Source organism: Cydia fagiglandana, chromosome 7 (assembly GCF_963556715.1).
Source record: "Cydia fagiglandana chromosome 7, ilCydFagi1.1, whole genome shotgun sequence".
Lineage (NCBI taxonomy): Eukaryota > Metazoa > Arthropoda > Insecta > Lepidoptera > Tortricidae > Cydia > Cydia fagiglandana.
This window is the reverse complement of record NC_085938.1, coordinates 7,186,672-7,210,298: the sequence shown is the minus strand read 5'-3', so window position 1 is coordinate 7,210,298 and position 23,627 is coordinate 7,186,672. Positions and strand designations below refer to the sequence as shown.

Below are 23,627 nucleotides of genomic sequence, written 5' to 3'. Positions count from 1 at the left end.
TGCCTGGCGTTCCAACAGACTTGACTATTTTTAAAGTATATAATGTTAGACCATCCACAAGGTTGAGTTTACTGACCTTGATCTGATTATGAACAGGTACTTATGTGCATTTGTTTGTTTGTGTGTTGTGTGTGTGTTTGTTTTTGTGGCACATAACGTGGGATAAGGGCAGGGGGAAGAAGAGAGGTACATAATATATATGAAATTCAATTGCATTGTACAAACATTATAATAACACACCCGCTTCCAAAATCTGATTACCAACAATTACTTTGTTATTAATTTTGTGTACACCAGTCAAGAGTTGAAAGGGTCTGATAATAGCACGCTGGTTCTAAATTACTTCCTTGAGTGACTATTAAGGTAAATTCTCAACCATGAATTAATTACATTTTATTTTTAATGACAGCTATTTTACGTTCCCGTCTTAAGGTTAGCTATGCAGGATTTTTTAATATCACGAGTAATTGATTATTAACCAACTTTGCTGACTGTAACTCCATTAATTGCTTATGATTAGTCTTTCATAGTTAGGTAAACATAGTATGTCTTGGTTTTCGAACATTTACACAAAATTATTTTATTTGTCATTAGCCTATAGGAGTATCCCACTGCTGAGCAAATGCCTCCCCTCTTTCCTGCCATTTGGTCCTATCCGAGTGGCGGGAGTGTGCATCGGATAGGACCAAAACTATCGCACCTATCATAAAAAACTATTTATGCGCTAATAGGGAAGTTACGCAGAATAGTTCAGGGTATCTTCGGTGTTACGAATGACGTGGTCTGGCTGGAGCAGTGTGCTGACTAGGGGACTGTTCAGGTGGAGCGAAGCGCCACGTCGGTGGAGCGCCCGGGGCGCCACGAGACGCCCTCTGCGCAGAACGCCGGTATCCGCCAGGAGACGGACTACTGGCAGGTAGCTAACACTTGTTAATTCCCTTTAATACGCAATGCAGGTTACAAACAACATAACTAGAATCATTAGAACAATCGAGGCTTGGGCTTGAACTCACTACCTCGGCTATTTTTTCCCGTTTGAAGGGTTAAATACTTCATTGACTCTAGTGCGTATCTGATCACGTACAATGGATGGTTCCGTACCTTCATACTATATTAAAAAGCCGTACAAGCCAGCAGGCGTAGATACGCATGTAGAGGCGCATTTACGTTCTCATCAATGGCTCGACTGAGCCTGTTCAAAACAATTTTATTGGAAATTATTTATAAGAATTATAAGCTACGTGTTCTTGATTTCTTTCAAATGTTTTGTAGCCCCGTACTGCGCATTCTACAGGACTCGTTCCTGTCTGTCATGTATCTAAAAAGGTTCGCGCTTTCGATACTTTTCCACTTTCAGGGTCTAGAACTAGATCTGTATCCATCAAGACAAGGAATTTCCTCAATTCCTCGTGAAATCCACCATCGTTCTGATGGTATCTGTATCTTGAAAAAAGTGTTCCTTAAAAATTTACTCGCTTATTAGCAAACTTGACTAAGAAGACAAATCGCTAAACGTGACATAAGCGTCGTTGAAGAATTCCGTTTTGGTCTTAATCAGCAGTTCCACTTAATCAAATGGTATTCTTTTTAATGCAAGTGCTTGATTTGTTAATGAAAATACAAAACGTTTAAAGAGTTCTCTCAATTACTCGTGGGTCCTATCATCATAACCAGATTTTGACAATAATGGAACTAATTCCGAATACTTTAAAACAAAAAATAATAATTTCCATCAGTTCAGAAATGACGGAGTTACTGAGGTAGCAATACATACATACAAAAAAGGTATTTGAAATCTTTTAAAATATCAGTGGCAAGATATAGAAGGTTGATTTTCTATTTACCCTCACTATATCATTGACATTTCGTCGCTTTTGTACCCATGTCATTGATATCATGAGACGTGCAACCACTGTCGAAACGTCGGAAACAAGGTAAATAGGTAGGCAACAGTAGTAGCAACATTTAATTAGATTAACCGATTGTCACGTGTAGGTAATGGAGTTGAGTTGACCTTCACTCGCGATTGTAATGTGTATAGGTAATATTTAATTTAATGTTGATATAGTACCTAGGCACCAAATGATTCTGTATACTGTGAACGATTTGCAAGAAGCCTATTGATAGTATAGATAGTTGTGAATTGGTTCCTTCCCAACCTGGTTCAACTATGCTCTGATGTTATTCTTAAAAAATGACAGAAAACAAAATACGGGTCATTGATGCCAATGCTATTTACATTGGTTTAAGAAGTCTACACAAATTACACAATATACATGTATGTGTACATAAATTGAGGTTTCTAGCACGTTTATGAATAAGGGGGTTATACTTTATGATGCTACTGTAATTTATGCTCAATATCATTTCTTTATTTTTATATAAATGTTACTCGTAACGTGCCGGCCTTTGATCCTGTGGATGAATTGTTTTGTTATTACAAAAACTGTAAACCGCTTCTGGCGTTAATACAGCATGATTAAAAGAGCCGATTCTTGCAATGCTAATTCAAAACTAATTTCACATTAACAACGATATGTGTCGCGCTTGCCACATTTAAATAGACTTGGCTCTATACCAATGTTTTATAATGCAGTAAATAAATAAATAACTCGTCTCATCCAATCACGACGTTACCTTTGGCAATTTCATGTCTAGTTATTCTAATATATCGTTTCATTTTGAGATTGGTCCCACTGGCAAAGCATAGAATTTTATTTCTACCGATGGTTTATAAATAGAGAACCTTATCTTCAGGTTTTAAAAATACAACTCGTACGAACGAAATACAATGTAAGTATAAGGTTATACCTAACTACAAAAATGATTGTCACTGTACATTAAATAATTAGGCACATTCATGAAAGCTGGAGCGAATAGAATGAACAAAAGGAATTTCTTGTTGGTATCATTGTCTGAGTGCCGTCATGTCTTAGTTATCAATCCTTGGTGTGTACGTTTATGGCAATATCTGAATAGTCAGATATACTTTCATCCGTATACTAGATTATCCCGCTGTGAAGCTTTCTTTTTATGTACCTATACATATAAGTCATCATCATCATAATTTAAGAGCATGACTCTTGTCGGTTTTCGAGGTTCTCGGCCAGGTTCTTTAGATCCCTGTAAGACACGACATTTGCTTTTGCCTTTAGTTGTAAATGATACATTTTGCGCTGGGTAATGTAAGTTCTTCCCAATTTAAAACTTCAGCGCTGCGTATCTGATTAATATCAGATAGGTAATCTCAACGCTTTATTACAATATAGAGACATCTAAATATGTACTGTAATCAATTGACTTATCCGCTGTGTTTACAATCAAGTCTTCACTTTGAACTAAAGCATAATTATTTAAAAAGGGTCCGTGAAACAACGTGACCCGCTTTTATCATCGAAAAATAGTTGCAAAGGTCCCAAAGGCATGTCCAGCGGATGAGTCCGACGTCGCGACATGTCAAAGGAGTCCCAAAACCCTTTCAGAACCGTGTACTCCCGTCGCTTGCTAAGCGCAAGCGAGTCGAGTGCTAGCGAATCATGGTGGCCTCAAGGTCTCTCGATTGGGTACAAAGTGTCACAGACTATGGCGAACATGTATACTGGTTTGCCAGAGATTTTGACTTACATGCGTTTGGATTAAGTGATTGGAATACCACCCCGGGGCACATTCCGCGAGTTTGGACATCACATTTTCCACTCGAAAGCAGTTGATGAGGACCCGCTATTTAGTAATACGACACTTGCTGACCGGACCGATGTAAAGTCGTGTTTTATTACATATTTAAATTCAAAGTTAAGTTTCTCAAAGATTACCGTACGCCTATTAAATATCAAAGTAAAGAAAGGGCTGTAAAATCAATAATTCAATTGCAAAGTATGTATATTTCCAAGTTTATTTTACTTTTATAGGCTTTATATTTTTGAAGAAGTACTTACCTAGTATTTAATTATGAATCTTGTGAGAATTTATTTTCTATAAATTTGTAATAAAACCATGCATGGCTCACGGCTTTTGACGCAACATTTTTATAACCGTTGATATGTTGACTATTTACTGAACTACTTACTTACGCTTGGGCCCCTGGGGCTCGATGCCAGGAGTTGTTAGAAGTTATATCGGAAATACTTAATAACTTTTGTTTTTCGTCTCCATATCGACGACCGTATTTTGACGACCGGTCTGGCCTATAATTATAGTGGGTTATGACCCTGCCTGCGAAGCCGATGGTCCTGGGTTCGAATCCCAGTAAGGGCATTTATTTGTATGATGATACAGATATTTGTTCCTGAGTCATGGCCGTTTTCTATGTATTTAAGTATTTGTATATTATATATATCGTTGTCTGAGTTCCCACAACACAAGCCTTCTTGAGCTTACTGTGTAGGGTTGCCATCCGTCCGGGTTTCCCCGGATTTGTCCTAGTTTAGAGGGCGTCCGGGGAGCGTCCGGGCGGGGTTTCATTTGTAGTCCGGGTTTAAAAATTTCAAGTCTTCGACCGCCGCCGGGCGACGCAACAAGGCCGCCGCGCCGTGCCGCGTCGCGTCGCGATCAACCGACGAACCGACTCGCTACCGTCCCTTACCCCCACCCCACCCCTCACGTCGCAGTTGCCACGATTCGCACTTCGACTTCGCCGCGCCGCAGTGAGTCGCAAGACGGTTAAGAGTGCAGACGTCGTTACATTAAAGCGCGTTCGTATGGTAAGTAAACTTGAGCTTGTGTGTATTCTGTTTTACAATATGCATTTAATTATATCTCGCAGTTATGATTCTGTACAGTTGAGTGACCCCCGCCGGCCCTGCCCCCTGCTTATCTGAATATTGTAAATGCTATAATTATTATTATACTTAGTTCTTATTTTACATTTTTACTGCAAGTTTCCTTTATCCTTTTTCAGACTGGATACTAAAATGCCAAAGCGTAAATGCATATTTAACAACGATTTACAAACCCAGTTTCCGATGTTAAAAAAAGGAAAATATGATTGGGAAGTGTTTTGTACCGTTTGTTCCACGAGTATTTCAATCGGAAACAAGGGCGTTACAGACATAAATGAGCATTTAAGAACTCAAAAACACAACACAAATTTGAAAAATCAAGCAGATACTTCAAATATAGCAACATATTTTGTGAGATCGACAGCGGAGGACCTACTAATTCCGGCAGCAGAAGGCGCGCTGGTTTACCATACTGTAAGCCATCATATGTCTTTCAACTCATTGGACTGCACTTGTGCTCTGAACCGCGAAATATTTTCGGGGTCAGACACAGCGAAAAAAGTTACATGTAATCGAACAAAAGCAACTGCAATAGCCACCGGAGTGCTTAATAGCCCGTTGTCGGTTGATGAACTTAAGAGAGATTTACAAGATGTACCATTCATCAGCGTGGCTACTGATGCTAGTAATCACGGAAGCACAAAATTATTCCCGTTGATTATTCAATATTTTGACGTAAAAAAAAACGGAATCACAACAAAGGTGCTCAAAATTGAAAACACGAAAAACGAAACATCTGACACAATTACTGAACTGATAATAACACAACTTCGCCAGCATGATCTCTTGCCTAAATGTATCGCTTTTTCTGGAGATAATTGTAATACAAATTTCGGTGGAATGGAACGACATGGAACCAACAATGTTTTCCACAAGCTGAGAGAAAATGTGAACCCAAACATGGTCGGTGTGGGATGCTCTGCACATGTCATTAACAACGCAGTGCACCACGGATGTGATTTACTGCCGATTGACATTGAATCCATCATCTTAAAAATTTATAATTTTTTTGCCACTTACACAGTACGAACCGAAGCTCTTAAAGAATTCTGTGACACAGCTGAGGTGGAATATAAACAGCTTCTATATCATTCCAAGACGCGATGGCTAAGCCTGTTTCCAGCCATCGAGCGACTTCTGAAGCTCTACCGCCCATTAAAGGATTATTTTGAAGGCCTAGAAAGGCCACCTGTTTTAATAAAACAGTTTTTTGAAAATCCACTCTCTGAGGCATACTTGTTTCTCATACACTCAATTATGCACACCGTTCACTCAAAAATAGAGAAATTAGAGAAAAGTGATAATTCAGTCCTTGAAACCAGAAGCATACTTGCATCAATCACAAAAAGCTTAGATGACCGAATTAAGGAAAGTTTCGTGCCGTTGAATGTTCAGAGTATAATAAATAGAGAAGATGAAAACACGAAAAAAGAGTTTAAAAAATGTTCGCTGGATTTCTACAAGGAAATGAAATCGTACATCGAAGAATGGATGAAACCGTTAAAACAATTTGAGAAGTTTGACTGGATGTGTTTGGCGAAAATGAATAACAACACTGAATGGACTCTTATCGAAGACACTGTTCTTTATTTAAAAGACAAAAACATCGATATTGACGACACAAAATTAATTGATGAGTGGGCGAATTTAAAGGCTTTTAGCCAAAACCTAACTGAAAAAGATAGGCTTTTAAACTCAAATCAACTTTGGGTACAATTTTTTAAAACGCCTAATGCGAATTTATATTCGGAATTGTTGAAAATCGCACAGTATTTTTTTTGTATTCCGGCTCATAATGCCAACGTGGAGAGAGTATTCTCATTAATTACACAACAATGGACGAAAGACAGAAATTTACTAAGCGTAGAAACAATCTCGACTGTAACTAAAATTAAATTCAATTTCCAAGATTACAGCTGCATTGATTTTTACAAATTCCTTTTAAAAAGGGAAGATATACTAAAAGCTATCGGAAAAAGTGACAAATACAAAAAACCTGAAAAGTAAAAAAAAGTCAAGAGGCTGCTGAGGAAAACGCTTTAAAGTATTTAATTAAAAATATATACGTGCAATAATTTCTTTTACATTTACGTTGTTAGAGATTATTAGTTACGTAAAAGAAATTTAAAATATGGCTGTTGATTAAAGTTTTAAGGTGATATTAGTATATTAAAAGAGTTATTTAGAAAAATAAAAAATGCAAGACTGAAAACAACACTGAGTCTCTGTTTAAGTCTAAGAAGATTTTTTTATGTTTGGTTATTTTATATGTTGTTTTAAGAAATAAATAACCTTAAAACTTTTAAAAGGTTTAGGTTTTGTTTGCGTAAGATTTAAGAACACTAAACTAAAATTTCAAATATGTTAAGGGACTTTTTTGTTGTTAACTTATGGCTGCTGATGAAAACTTTAGAGAATTATTATTGAGTTAAAACTTCAAGATTTGTAAGATTTTTTAATACTAAAATGATCTCAGTATTTTTAAGATTTTTTTGTAAAAAAAAATAAGTAGAAAGTGGGTAAATATTTTAATAAGGTTTGGTTTTTATAACAGAGTAAGTAACTATAATAATTTGTGTTATTTAAGTATAAAAAACCAAACTGACTATTAAAACAATTTGTGACAAACTGTAAGAAGATTTTATTATGTTACTTTTAAAATGATGATAAAAGATGATTAGACTTAATTTTAATGCCTTTAAAAATAAATAAAAAGTTGATTTATGACATTTTAAACCATTTTTTATTATATTGATTAAGTTTTAAAAAAAACTGTTGAAATGTCCGGGTTCTGGGCTCCAAAATCCGGGGTTTTTACACGTCTTGTCCTGGTTGCTAAATTTTAGAGATGGCAACCCTATTACTGTGGGACTTAGTCAATCTGTGTAAGAATGTCCTATAATATTTATTTATTTATTTATATCGTCTCCTATCGTAGAATCATGTGTCGTCATTAACTTTATCTAAGAAATGTTTGAAGCACTGATTTGTATCTAATAAGATAATTTTCTCTAACATCTCACACACATCATCTCACTTTTTAATCAAAAATAATAATATTGAAAATTTGTCGTTTATTTTAATTGTGATACACAAACTTAAAGTAAACGTAGTCAGTTTATACCTAATACCTTCCTACCTCAAGTAAAAATGGGTCATATTATGTTCATACCAATTTGACATTTCAACAGTAGGTATCCAATATACGCTTTTCCCTTATACGACTATATAGGCACCTGCAATAACATGTTACTCTTTGAAGGCCGCAAAAATATGCGACACGCTCTTATGAGTTATGACTCTACAAATAAGATCATGTCAGGTATATATTTTTGCGGCCTTCGAAGAGTTAACATATTATTGCAGGTGATTGTACTTATTTTATTGCACATTGAACTTCAAACTTGGAGCTATTAACTAAGATAAAACTGTAACGGGTCCATACTCGTAAGTATTAAACAAAATTCAATACCAACCAACATAATGAAAGTTCAATATGAGGATATGTGTGTCACGCTCGATCACACGTATTTTTACGCAAGCTAGCCTGGGAGCAATACAATTTTGACTATATCAACTTACTCTTAATGCATGTCAAGAAAAAGGCCACCGCCCACTGGAAGATTATTTTCTATGTTGCATTGGATTAGAGAGATACCTAACTAAGTCATATTACTCCTATATGGTATGCTATGCTATATGCTATGGTATCCTATACCTATGGTGTGCATATAGATATATGGTGCGATTTTGCTCATTTATTGTTAGCATAGTTATAGAATAAAAAACTAGATACACATTCTAATGCTTGTTTAAATTGATGCTCAAACTTCTTCTTTGATGAAAAACTTGTTAACGCTTCAAAAGTTCTCGTCTTTTAAATAAATATTCTGCAGAGCATAAGTATTTTCTTTGCTAATTATACTTATAAAACAACTAGTTTTTCGTGATAAAACATTGTGGAATTCTATACTAAACAAGCTAATAGTTAGCTAATTTAAATGAATTTTACTATCTTTTAAAATGTTTGCACTTTCAAACTGCTTGCAGCCTTACAAAATAGACATACGATAATTATGCACTGTTGGATTTTTTATTTTTAAGACCGATGTGTAATACAGATTTGTACGTCGTATTTCATATACCAATAATAATTCTTTATTGTAATGAACGTCATTGTAAATTCAAAACAAAAATAACTTCATGTAACGTTATAGGGGCCATCACAATTAGTGTAGTAAACGAAGCAAGTTGTTGTATGGAGACCCATGCATTAATTTCTCAGTCGATGAAATTTTGCTTGGTTATTATATAGTATGTATGAGCCGAAACTAACATATAAATATCCAAAAAAAAACACTCCTAAGTTAGGTATTTATACGTAAAAATACAAATCTGTTTATATATTGAACCGAGTAATTCCTCCGTCCAAAATTATTTTACCAAATAAGTTATTTGTATCAGTATGTGATACTAGAAAAAAATCTAAAACTTTTGTCAAACATGAGAATATTATTTTTACGATAATTCCTTTTTTGGCGCTCATTTTCATCGGAAAAATGCTCTGCCATTTTTTCCTTCTTATATGATCTTAGAATATAATTTGGCGTAGTGGGTAAGAAAATCCAAAAAAAAATGCATACCCAAGTTTATGTATTTTAGAACTATAAAAAACTGAGAGTGGAAAATTTATCAGCCTGATTTCTTTTTAAATATATACTAAGTAGTCACGTATATACTTAAATCCAAAAGAACTGTCATCCCTTGTGTTATATATGTAGGTAGATTAGGAATGCATGTACTGAGGGTAGGCTTGGTGAAAATAAATCAGTTCTCTTTGAGTTAGCATATGGAGTGTTTCATTGTACTTTTCCTAAACATTACATGGTGTCAGGTGTGAATATTCGTGTTAGATCCGTCGAAAGATTGTGACAATTAAGTAGTGGAGATGAGTGACACTGAAAGTAAAAGTGATAAAGCGGCGCGTAAGGCAGGCGCGCCGGCCGCAAGCGGTACACCATACACGGCGGTGCAGCAACCACCCGCCATGTTGGGTACGGGCAACCTCGCCGATAACTGGCGGGACTGGAAACAAACGTTTGATTGGTACCTAATCGCATCAGGCCGAGAGAAGTCCCCAAGTCGTGAAAAATGTGCCCTATTACTTCATGTCATAGGAAAAACTGGTCGTGACCTATATGAAGAATTTGACATTAGTTCGAGCGAACAAAGTGATTATGAGGCGTTATGTCAAAAGTTCGCTGACCGCTGTGACCCACAGAAAAATGTTAATTTTGAACGACACTTATTCTTTGAGACATATCAAGCTAGTGAAAATTTTGAGAAGTACTTAGCGTCACTTCGTGTTAAAAGTAAAACGTGCGAGTTTGGGACTTTGAGGGAAAGTTTAATTCTAACTCAAGTGATCCGGGGAATTAAAGATGGTCAATTAAGAGAGAGAATGTTAAGAAAGAGAGATTTAAAATTGGAGGATGCGACGGCTTGGTGTCGCGCCGCAGAGTTAGCAAGTGAGCAGGCGGGAGCGGTGCGGGGCGGAGCGAGCGCGGAATCGACACGGGCAAGTACTAGCGCGCCGCTCGCCGACGTCGAGCAAGTTCGGGTGCGCCCTCACCGCCGCGCGCCGACGCCGACGCCGACGCCGACGCCGACCACATCTCGCGCCGCTGCGCCAGGTGTGCCGATAGCGCGACGAGCGCAACAACAGTATCGTGGCGGGACTGGCTCTAAATTTAAATGTTCTAATTGCGACTATGTACACGAACGTGATCAATGTCCCGCGTACAAAGTGAAATGTTTCAGATGTGATCGTGTCGGACATTTTATGAGGTGTTGCAGAAGTAATTATGTGCGGGAAGTGTATAATGCTACAGACGAAATAAGTGATTGCGAGGAACTGATAATACAGGGAGTGGAGATTTTGTCGGTCGAAAGCAAGGGGTGGTTCGAGAGTGTGGCGGTGAACGGAGTTCCTGTGACGTTCAAGCTGGACAGTGGTGCGGACGCCTGCGTCATGTCGCGCGGCAGCTTCAGGGCGGCAGGGTACAGTGAGGACATTTTGAGCAATGCTGGTACGGTATTGCGGGAGGTTAGTAGGAACGTTTTACCTGTGGTGGGATGTTTTATAGCTGAATTGTCGCATCATAATAGTGAGAAAAAATGCAAAGGCAAAATTTACGTGCTAGACGTCAATTGTAATAATTTATTGTCACGAGATTTATGCAGTGAGTTAAATTTAATTAAAAGAGTAAACGAGATTTCTAATAATAGTAACTGTACTGAGTTAGTAGATAAATATAAAACTGTGTTTCATGGGATCGGCCGTTTACCGGGTGTACACAGATTAACTGTGGACGAGGCAGTTCCTCCGGTCGTAAGAGGTTCGAGGAAAATACCTATTAAATTAAGGCCACGACTGCGCGAGGAGCTGGACCGTCTGCAGGAGCTAGGTATTATTGAACCCGTGGATGAACCTACCGACTGGGTGTCGAGTATTGTTCTCGTGGAGAAACCGGATGGCAAATTGCGATTGTGTATAGATCCACAAAATTTAAATAAGGCGATCAAACGTAGTCACTTTCAGCTCCCTACACTAGACGAGGTTACAGCGAATCTATCGGGAGCTAAATATTTTTCACATTTAGATGCTAGCAAGGGTTTTTACATGATCGTTCTTGATGAGGATAGTTCAAAGCTGTGTACCTTTGCCACACCATTTGGGAGATGGAAATTTTTACGTTTACCTTTTGGCATCTGTTCTGCATCGGAGGTATTCCATAATGCAATGGTTAAGATATTTTCAATGGAGGGAGTGGAATGCTTCATTGATGACTTGCTTGTGTACGGGAGAACGAAAGAAGAACACGACTCAAGGTTGGAGGCCGTGCTACAGCGCGCGTTAGACTACGGAGTGAGGTTTAATAAAGAAAAATGTGTTTTGGGCGTAGAAGAAGTGAAATATCTAGGTCACGTGTTTGACGCCAAGGGCATGCGCCCCGACGGCGACCGAGTAAAGGCGATCAGAGACATGCCCCCTCCTAGTTGCAGGAAGGAGTTGGAGAGGTTCCTAGGGATGACGAATTATGTGTCGAGATTCTTGCCAAACTATGCTGAACTGGTAGAACCATTGAGAGGACTACTAAAGAGAGATAGCGAATTTCAGTGGTATGAAATGCATACCAGCGCATTTCAGAGAGTTAAAAAATGTTTAATGGAGGCGCCAACGCTACGATACTACGACCCCGGGGAGGGGGTGGTGGTGTCGGTAGATGCCAGTTCGCGAGGGCTGGGCGCGTGCTTGCTGCAGGGCGGGCGGCCGGTCGCCTTTGCCGCCCGCACGCTCACGCCTGCCGAAACGCGTTGGGCGCAAATTGAAAAAGAATTGTTGGCGATTCTGTTTGGCTGCCAAAAATTCCATCAATTTATTTATGGCCATAAAAATGTATTAGTGGAAAGCGACCATAAACCTCTAGAGGCTATATTCAGAAAGGCACTCAATGATACGCCTGTACGACTACAGAGGATGTTACTGAGACTACAAAAATACTCTATAGAAATAAAATACGTTCCCGGGAGACTAATGTATGTCGCCGACACGCTATCGCGAGCCCCGACCGACGACGCGTGCGACAACAAAACTGGAAGTGACATTGATGTTCACGTTAACGCCCTGTACGACAGCGTTAACTTTAGCTCTGACAAGCTGAAGAAAATCAAAGAGGAAACGGATAACGAACCAGGGCTCGGGAACGTTAGGCAATATTGCCTGAAAGGCTGGCCGCACACTAAAAATATCCTAGAAAGTGAGGCTAAGCCTTACTGGGCTATTAAGGAGGAGCTTCATGTAATAAAAGGTATAGTTTTCCGTGGCAACCGCGTTGTAATACCTACTAGCCTTAGGAAAGAAATGCTGCTGAGAATTCACGAGGGGCATTTAGGTATTGAAAAATGTAAGTACCGAGCACGAGACGTGATGTGGTGGCCAGGCATGTCGGCGCAGGTGGAGGCGCTAGTGGCTTCGTGCGCGACGTGCGCCGAGCGGCGCGCCGCGCAACCGCGCGAGCCGATGCGCTCGCATCAAGTACCTGGGAAACCCTGGGAAGTATTAGCAACTGATCTATTTGAATTTAGAAACAAACATTACATCTTAGTTGTTGATTATTATTCCAAATATGTCGAAGTTGTTTCTTTATCTGATATTCGAAGTGAAACCATAATTAACCAACTTAAATCCATTTTTGCCCGCCACGGTATTCCTAAGAAACTCGTATCGGATAATGGCCGACAGTTTACCTCGGCAGTGTTCCAATCTTTTGTAGAAAAATGGGAATTCGAACACGTTACGAGTTCACCTTACTATCCTCGAGCGAACGGCCTTGCGGAAAGAAACGTGCAAACGGTTAAAAAGTTGATGGAAAAAGCGCAAAGTGATGGCACGGATCCATATTTGGCGCTTTTAAACTTCCGCAACACTCCGGTCTCCGGCGAGTCATACTCCCCAGCACTTCTTATGGCGCGAAGGCTTAATACCAGATTGCCGGTCTCAGAACAACTACTTGCGCCAAAGGTACCAACCTCAGCAACTGTTCAAAAATGTCGGTTAGAGAAAAATCAAAAATCCAAAAAACATTACGATGTCGGAACCCGGTCACTAAAACCGCTTGTGCCAAACGAGCAGGTACGAATGCGGCGGGAGTCAAACACCGGCCGCGAAGCACGATGGATGCCAGCACGAGTCGAAGGTCAAGCGGCTCAGCCTCGCTCCTACTGGCTACGTGCGCCGGACGGCTCGCGATACCGCAGACACAGACAGCACATTTTATCACAACCACAAAATAACCAAATGAGTGACCAACCAATCCGCGACCAAAATCATAGCGTTACTCATAAATATTATGACGACTTCGAAGATAACAATAATGCTAATTCCGATACACAATCGCAACGCACTGTCAGCAATAATAACCCCGGGCGCGCAAACACAGGTGGCTGTTACGTAACGCGCTCAGGCAGGCAGGTCCATCCACCCGACCGTTTGTAATATACATATATATATGTACCTAAGTATCGTAAAAATACTACACCGTTACTGTCTAAAAGTATGTACATACTTATATAAATATTGTTCCATATAAAAAAAAATGTATACTAGAAACCACTAAAAGATGTTGAATAAAGTTACTGTTACACATATAATAAGTAAGTTGGATTAATACATGTAAAAATAATGTTGAAATAAATAGTACATAGATAAATAGATATATACTATAAGATATACAATTGCATTTGGCGGTACTAAAGGCATGTAAATAAGTTAACTTTATTTAATGTAAAATAAAAATAAACTACAAATTCTTTGGCATGTTATAATTATGTAATCATTATGTTATCTTGTTAGGCTTTTGTAAGATAAAGTATAACTAAGACAATTATGATTATTAGACCTAAGTATACTTACTCGTACCTATATCTATATCCCGTTGTGAAGAAGGGACATGTTATATATGTAGGTAGATTAGGAATGCATGTACTGAGGGTAGGCTTGGTGAAAATAAATCAGTTCTCTTTGAGTTAGCATATGGAGTGTTTCATTGTACTTTTCCTAAACATTACACCTTGTACACCCCGCTCCCAATACACTGCTCCCGATATGTTTAGTTTTGAATACGCTCGTTATTTTTTTGGATGTTTTTATAGTTGAATGGAAAGAAAACTGTGAACTTAATTCAATAAATAAAATGGATAGAGAAATTTTCCACAGCGAGTAAAAACGCAATTTCTGAAAAAAAGTATAGTTACATGGTAAATTTTTTAGATTTTCAATTTGTATGTATAAATCGGCAATAAAATGGCATTCCAGTGAAAAAATTAGACTGAGCAATTTTCCGGTCCAAGCCACGCCAAAAAATTATATTTTGTTAATATTGGTATTTCTGCGGGGATTTTTTTTTGATATTTCATATATTGTTGCAATAGGTACGTTACATGAACATGTCCGGAGCAGAAAGTTTAAACGGAGCAATTTTCCGTAAAAAGATATTAACGATTTAAGACTTTAGGTATTTACTTAAATACTATTATTATTATTCTTTGGAAATTTATACAATACTTTTTATTTATTGATACTTTATCATACTGTAAAGCTTTTTCTGGCTGAGGAATTACTGCGGGGTCCACTACCTTTATTTACTACACTAAATAATAATTATGCTGACTTTTTTACTGATGCGTTCTTTATTTTGGTCGTCCTTGAAATGGATATCGCAGTTTGTTATCTCAGAGATAATGCAATCGTAATAGTAATGAACGCTGAGCCTGCATTTTTAGTGATCTGTATAAAACTTTATTCACAGAACACTTTATTTAATCTAATTCAATTTTGATTCCATTTCAATTGTATTGCAGTTTAGATTCAGTTATGATATGATACTATTGCGCTCATTTTATTTTATCAGTGCATTGTAGCAATTCCGTTGCCACAATGCACAAATCAGGTTCTTTTTTCGAAATGTCAAAACGATTTTCTACTATGGAATTTATATGAAACACTAGCATGTGACGTCACGATCAAATTACCTACTATCTACTACTATCTATTTTAAAATAGAAATTGTGTCTAAAAATAACTGCTGTCTACGTTTCTCCATGAATCTTCTGGTGTAAAATAATGTATTTAAAGTCAAATACCCTATTGTACAGGAGCATTAACCTTGATACCTGAATAAGAAAACAGTTTTAATAGAGACCTCTAGCGGCAGCAGTCGAAACAACCTGCTGAATGAGGTTTACTGAAAGCTTGTGGATAGGCTTTGCAGTTTACTCGAGGTATTAGTTCACCTCGCATCAACTAGATGTCGTTACCTGATCCAGTTCATGTTTTGCGAAAAGGGCTTGAAATAATATTGATAATACAGGTATTATTGCGGCATTATTAAACAAAATAACAAAAAGGAAAAAATCATTTCAACGTAGCACTTTTATATTTATGTTGGCGTTATTGATCATGTTTATGTAATACGTATTTAGTAGATGTCTTTCCAATTACAATATTATGTAGGTATCTCTAATGAATCTAATGACGTACTTACTTATTAATCGCACTATATATTATCTGGTGTGGCTTTCTTTTCATTGTTTTTATAATTATAGAATGTCAATTTGACGTCAACCAATTTTATCTATTAATAGGTTGATAATAAAATAGATACATTAGGCACTGGTCCCACCGCGAGCTAGTAAGCTATGAGCTATCGGCTATAAACACGAACAAAAGATAAGCACTCCCGTGTAAATAAAAGGGACACGGCGATATTTATAGTTACTCGCCCAGCGGTGAGCTATAAATATCGCCGTGTCTCTTTTATTTACACGGGAGTGCTTATCTTTTGTTCGTGTTTATAGCCGATAGCTCATAGCTTACTAGCTCGAGGTGGGACCAGTGCCTTACCTATGATAACGAACTACAAAATGCGATACCACCAGAAACAGTTTTTATTAGCTATTTATCAACTAATACTGAAAATGTGTATATAATTATTTCAGTACATTCAGCAGCAGAAGGTGCTAAGCGGGCGAGGTATTCAAAATTACCTTGACACGCTCGTATTCTCTTAACAATAAAGAGTGACATTCCATTTCCAACTGCAGCTGCAATACTGTTCATTTTACTATGGAAACGCGTCGCTGTCATTGTCAATTTCCATAGAAAATGAACAGTATTGCAGCTGCAGTTGGAAATGGAATGTCACTTAAAGTCGCGTCAAGATCATTTTCAACATATGGCCCGCTTAGCAACTTCTGCTGCTGTACCTATTTAAATTACCAGAGCGAAGAAAAAAGTACAAAGTAGATAATGCTGACATCGAGCATGAACGTCCTATTAGAATCTAAAATATGATTAGCTCAGCAGATTTTCTCGTTGCTCAAAAGAAAATAAAATTCATCTAAGTATTCCAAGCGTGCGCCATATTTTGTCTACAGCTACACCTTTTGGAGATGTGATGGTTGAATAAATGACACACTGCTGTATTCGAACTTCAAGATATTCACAAGAGACGACATGTAATGTGGAGCGTTCGGGTAGTAAATAATACTAATAACGTCTGCTGATTACTGAACTCCTTTATTGAGTAAATTGGTGCTTATATACTAGTGGCCTACGTGAGTGGCATTTAGGTGACCTTTATGAAATGTACTTAGAATTATTGTTTATTTTATTAAATATATTTTCTATTTATTAAATGTCACCTAAATGTCACATGACGTGTTGACCCTAATACCCAACACGTCATGTGCCTACTCACCGTACACCTTCCCCGTTTTTTTTGAGACAAAAATAGGTTACAATATATTTTTGTCGTAATTTCAGTGTACATAATAACTTAATCTAAGACATTAATTTCAAAATATTCCAATACATGCCAACCTTACAATCTAAAACAAAACGTATATGCACATACAAATAAAGACACTAAAGCTACCTTTAAAAAAAAGAAACAAGCAAGGTTATTTTAAATATTAATTAGAATATGATTTTAATTAGGTATCTATTGTTAAATAAAATAATTTAACGGATCATTTTAATAAGTTGATTAAAGATAAATTACGGTTTAAACAATTAAAGGTTTACAATGTTGGAAATATTTCACTTAACATATAATAAATAAAAAATAAAAAATTGGTTAACATATGACAGATTAATAGGTTCTTAAAATTATCTACTTTATATTCTAAATGTAATTACAATACTTGCTTTTCACTTCCCGTTACGTATTTCTACTTTGCTATTTAATTACAATAAATACCTTGGTGTCGTTGTTTATTATTTTGCTTATTCTGCTATTAATTATCCTAAAAGGTTACATGACTATATTTATCTTATAGCTAAAAGTGCGGTATTGACATTTAGTATGTGTCTTACAATTATTCCTATGTGACATTAGATATAATACTGTAAACAATGCGTTGCTTGCTTTCTTATGTTCTAATAAGGAAGATGGAGATCCTTTTATGGATTCTGTCGGCTTGGTAAGTTTAAATGTGATCGGTTTTAAATTGCATTTTGTAAAATAAGAAATGTGGATTGTTAGATTATTAGATCAGTTCTGTCGCTTACTTCGCGGATTTGTGTCGATCATGGAACTTGCAATTACGTTTGAATTTGACTTGTGTGTTTGTGTGTGTATGTGTTTCTCGTGTCTGGTGTGCCGAAGAGGTGAGTTTTAATGGTAATAGTGCTTTGTTCTGTTTTGGTGTGCAATGTTTTCTTTTCCTGATACTAATAATTTTAATGTTTGACCTTGGTGTTGTGCTACTGTGTAGGGTTCCGTGTATACTGGGTCCATGTTATCTCTATCTTCCTTTTTTTTTAATATTAAGTCTCCTACGTTATAGTTACATGAATGTTTTTTTTTTTATATATTTTTTTTGTTTTTTGTATATTTTTGTTTTTTAACTTGTTTTGTCTTAATTAAATTATGTCTAGCGTCCTCCTGGGACTTTTGCGATCTATACTTAAGTTCTAGGGAATAAGGGTTAAAATTATAAATTGGGTCTTATTTGTTATATAAAATTACGGTTTAGTGTAAATTTATTTATTCGTATGGCATTCATTATGAGTCGTTCCAGTGTAAATTGATATTTTTAGATGCCGAAAAATATAATAATTTGAGAATTTGATATATAATTTTTATAATATGTCATTGACTATGTAATGGTTGCATTAATATGTGTGTTGTTTTATTTTAGTGCTGTATGACTGGGGGTTTTTTTTTTTTACAATCTGTTCTTACTTAATGCTAATATTTGTTCACTGATTTTAAATAATAGTATATGGCTCTTTTATACATTGGGTAATAATAACATTAATGACTATGTGGTTAAAAATGATTTTTCTACATTGATGACGAAAAACTCGTATTGTAGTATAATATAATACTTTATTATTTTATTATTTGTATTATTTTATTTATTTTATGTTTGTTTGTTTTTTTTTTTTATACATTGACCTATTATAGGTATGGCAAATAGGTTGTTAGGTATCTTTGAGAATTCTCTTTGACAAGTAAACTGGTCATTAACTTATTATTATACATATTATGGACACAATACAAAGTGTATTTGTATTGTATTTATATTTTACACGTATGATTTTTTTGCATTAATTTAACTTATTTTAATTAAGTTCGTTTTTTTTTTTAATTGATTTGTTTATTATTATCACTGTATTATCAATTGTAGGTATTTATTTAATGTTGGTATTACGTTTTTTTTATAATTAATGTTATTTGTCTTAATTTAGTTTTATTCATAAATATATTTAGTATATCATCTATTGTAATAATTAATTATTTTCTTTTCTATTTTGATTTATAGTTGATTTTATTTATTTATTGAGTATAATGCTATATTTGATATTTGTATGTATATAGGTATATATATATTTTTTACAGGCTGTTTTTAACACATGTTTATATTAATAAACATACTATGTGTCCAAGGACCTTCATGCTAGGTAACTCGACCGTATCATGATGTCTCAAGGATTCAGTGCTTGTAAAAAAAAATGTTTTTCTGTGTTATAGTGTCTATTATTTTCCCTGGGGTTTTCATTTATTATTATTTTATTTTTTTTAGAATTTAGTTTGCTCGTGATTTGTGGAAAATTTGTTTATTATTGTAGGAATTGATCGCCAATGAGCCATTTTGTAATGTCTGCATTGTGACCTAATAATGTAAGCTGACTTTGTGATACCTGTCACCTGTCTTTTAAAAAGTACACAGCGCCTTTCAATAGCGCTCTCGGTCGGCCGACCTTTTTTACATACAACATATTTATTAAGGATACAAAAATTTATTATTTATTATAGCGCGCTGATACATATTACGCGTAATATGCATTGCCAGACAGTTGTTTTCACACATCGGAACAACAATAGTACATTATTGTCGAGGCTCGGAAGTAGCTACTTGCAGGCTGAGGATTCGTTTTAAACGGACGACCTTGGGAGTCCGTTTAATTGAATCCGAAGCCAGCAAGTAGCCTTCCAGCCGAGTCATATATAGTGCTTTTCTCAAAAATGGTGCAAGAAATATAAATATCATAGAAATATTTTACAAAAGCAACGTTCTTACATATATATTTTGACAGAAAAAAACCCTTGCCGCCTTTTTATTTTTTTTAATAAAAAACTAGAAGTGTATTTTTCTGCCAAAAATACGCCAACCTATTTGAGACATCTAAATAGTCGCGGTACTATTCATCTGTTTGGCTGTTTAATGGGCCTGTGCCTTCATTTGATATGGTAATTTCAACTTTTAAAAAGTTTGGAACTCGACAAATAATGGAATTTGTATGCAACATTGCAGTCCCAAAATCGAGACTGCAATGTTTTTAACTTTTTAATTTTTGTCTGACCATAAACTACGCGCTTCGCGACCAATTTTTTAGACGGCAAAGTCGACTTTGCCGTCCATTTTTGAGAAAAAAACCTTTCCGTGTGCCCAAGGACCGCTGCAATTGAGAGCTCGCTCGAATTGTTTAGGTTTCAAGGGTTATTGCCTGGTTGTATCCTGGTGTACCTTGCTTACATTATTTATTTCCACGAGCTACCCCGTTTTGAAAGGAAATCATCACTTTGAAAACTTAAAGCATATAAGAGTCAGAATAACTTTTAGTTGATCAGGCTAATTGTTGGTTGCAACACTTATCTGATTTAGCTCTTTCAATGTGATGTTTAGATTTTTCCTTCCCTTTTATTTTGTTTATTTGTCTTTCATTATATTTATTTTATACCTACTCGTATTACCTAATTGATGCCTTAATTTTTATATCATATGTTGTGAATAATTTGTTAGTTTAAAACTCTAATAATGCGTCAAATGTATGAACTGTTTATTGCTTTTTTTTTTTCCTTAATTTATGTACTCGAAATTTAAGATGACATAGCATGTGTTGCATCCGTATTGGGTGACGTATGACGAGTACGCGTGACGCGGCCTTCACAAGGCTGGTGCATTCCATTAATCGTATTTTTAAATAGATTAGTATTTAGTGTTGTTATGTGTTACTTTGTATGTTTTGTTGTTATTGGCAATTATTTAGATGTGAATATTAATGATCTAATTTAATTTTTGTATTATTCTTTATATTTGAATATTATAAGGATATGAGAGTGGTGAGTGGCCGATGGTATTTTCTTATTTTTATGCAATAATTAATTAGTTAAGTAGTAGATTCGTGGATTGAATAATATTGATATATAAATGTAAGTTAATGTAAGAATGTTATTTATTTACTTAAGGAAAAAAAAAATTACTCAGATTGGCTATACATTTTGATTGACGATAACCATGACATGTCATAGTAATAAGCTATACTGTTAATTTAAAAAAAATGATGTCAAATTTTTAAATTGAGTGGATAGTAATAATAATTTAAAAAGAAATAGATTATAAATCGCATTAAAGGTATTAAAATATATAAAATAAAATTATTTAAATATATGAATTTTTTATAATATATTGAAATTATTATAAGTTGAAATTATTAGTCCTAATATAATAATGATATTCTGTGTAAGCAATGTTTTCATGTATAAAATATTAATGTGTTTTGTATTTAGGAATAAATTGTTGACATGTAAAATACTTCTATTTTACCAATAAAAGTTTGTTTGGTTAATAAAATTGCAATAGTGAAATGATTTGATTAGGTTTTTTTTTTTTAATTTTTTAAGAGGGCATTTGCAAAAATGTATTAAATATGTTACCTACTGAAAACCAAATGGTGTGAAAGCTAAATTTTTGAACGTTAAATTGGATAATAATTTGAATAGACCATAAGTGATGTTGTTTAATGTGTGGAATAGTAGATTCTAGTGTTTGTCAGTTAGTCAAAGTTACTGTTAGGTTTGTTTGTTAGTGGTTTTGTCTTTATGTTGGGAAATAGGTTTTGTTTTGAGATGTTAGGTTAGTTTGTTAGTGTTAGTGTTGGCTATTAGTGGGTTAGTGGGGTTTTGAAATGTTAGGTTAGTTTGTTAGGGTAAGTGGTGGGTAGTAGTGGGTTAGTAGGTTTTTGAAATGTTAGGTTAGTTTGTTAGTGTTAGTGGTGGGAGGTGGTTGGTTAGTGGGGTTAGTGGGTTGTTTTGTTTTTAACGAAGCTAAATAATGATATTATGATGTTAATGTTAGTGTTATTGTTAGTAACGGGTGTTTTTTTTTATATTTCTTTTATAGTCTTTAAAATATATAATATACGTTAATTGCAAAGATGGGAATAATGGAATGCACCCCCGTGTTTGATATTTAATGTTGCTGATTGTGTAAAGTTTTTTGAGTTAACCATGCGACGCGTTATATGTGTATTGTTTGTTTAAATTTTTGTTTATTTGTTTTAATTAACGAATGATGCACTGGTTGAAATTATTGATGGATATCAGAAAATGTTTTTGCGTTATTAATTGTTTTAGTTTAACAAGTTTTTGATATTTAATGTTATCTATACGTACATAATTTTATATATATATTTTTTTTTTTACTGGGTTTTTTTTTATGTTAAATATTAAGTAGGTATTATTTAAATTTATTATATTTCGGCAATTACTTGGACTCGTTCGGATGTACTTTAAAATTAATTACTTGTGGTCAACTGGTGAATATATATTTTTTTAACATATATTCATGTTTTGCTTTTCGTCATCAAGTAGTAATCGTAAATTAATTATAATTAATAAATTAATAGATAGTAGAATTTGAAATATCGCTCATAGACGTATCTGCAATATCTGCATGTTTAAAGAATAGTTTATACATTATTAAGATTATAGATTTGATGCATAGATTATATTTAATGATAATTTTCGAGGGAAAGAGAAAAAAAAAATGTTTAACGAAGATTATTTAGTTTGATGTGGGTACCTTTGTCCAGTCTTCATCCTGATCTTCTATTGAAGTATTATTGGTGGTTATGGTCGCTTGGATGTGGCGTGTGGCTCGCCCTTTATTCTTCTTCCTTGACGTGTTGGCTTGGTGGTATTGCTGAGTACGCTGTACTGGCGGGGTTGGCAGTTGGGGTCGATGCCGGGTATGTGGCTGCTTCCTTGTCCATTGTGCTGTTCTTGTAGGCTGTCCATCAGTGTTTACCGTTATTGTTACTGTGATCTTATTGCCGCACTGGGCTGAAGCTGTGCTCGGTTCCATAGTTGTTCAGGGTCGTAGCTGCGTGACGCGGTCTAGTGCTGTGCTTAGTGGTGCTGGCTAGCTGGCTTGCTGGTTGACTGGGTGGCTGGCTGGCTGGCTGAATGGCTGGGCGGCGCAACTTAGACGATTCCGAAGGTGGTGATACCAGAACTGCTGAGCAGTTCCACTGGCAGGGTCGCCATGTAATGTGGAGCGTTCGGGTAGTAAATAATACTAATAACGTCTGCTGATTACTGAACTCCTTTATTGAGTAAATTGGTGCTTATATAATAGTGGCCTACGTGAGTGGCATTTAGGTGACCTTTATGAAATGTACTTAGAATTATTGTTTATTTTATTAAATATATTTTCTATTTATTAAATGTCACCTAAATGTCACATGACGTGTTGACCCTAATACCCAACACGTCATGTGCCTACTCACCGTACACACTACGTACTAGACGTACTAGATCCATTCTAGATATGTTATAGTTTAGATATCAACTAGTTTTCTTTTGCAGCGCAATTCGGGCAACCAATGTCACTTTTACGTTAGATAGCGAAAGATATCTATTAGATGTGAATTGGATCTCTAAGTCATATCCTGAGGAAATAGTTCAAGAGTATCTCCAGAATCGCGCAAATTTGACA

General features: G+C 35.7%; 1 protein-coding gene across 12 annotated transcripts in view; it reads left to right on the top strand.

Annotated features, from left to right (window-relative positions):
* The window catches only part of LOC134665829 (3',5'-cyclic-AMP phosphodiesterase), a 614,694-nt gene that overhangs the window by 456,371 nt on the left and 134,696 nt on the right, over positions 1 to 23,627 (top strand). For 2 of the 12 annotated variants that reach the window (XM_063522832.1, XM_063522836.1), the window contains exon 2: positions 821 to 916. The exons of the other annotated variants lie outside the window; for them this stretch is intronic. In XM_063522832.1, the coding sequence (XP_063378902.1) occupies positions 821 to 916 (96 nt within the window). The remainder of the gene's footprint in view (positions 1 to 820; positions 917 to 23,627) is intronic. 12 annotated transcript variants of the gene reach the window in all.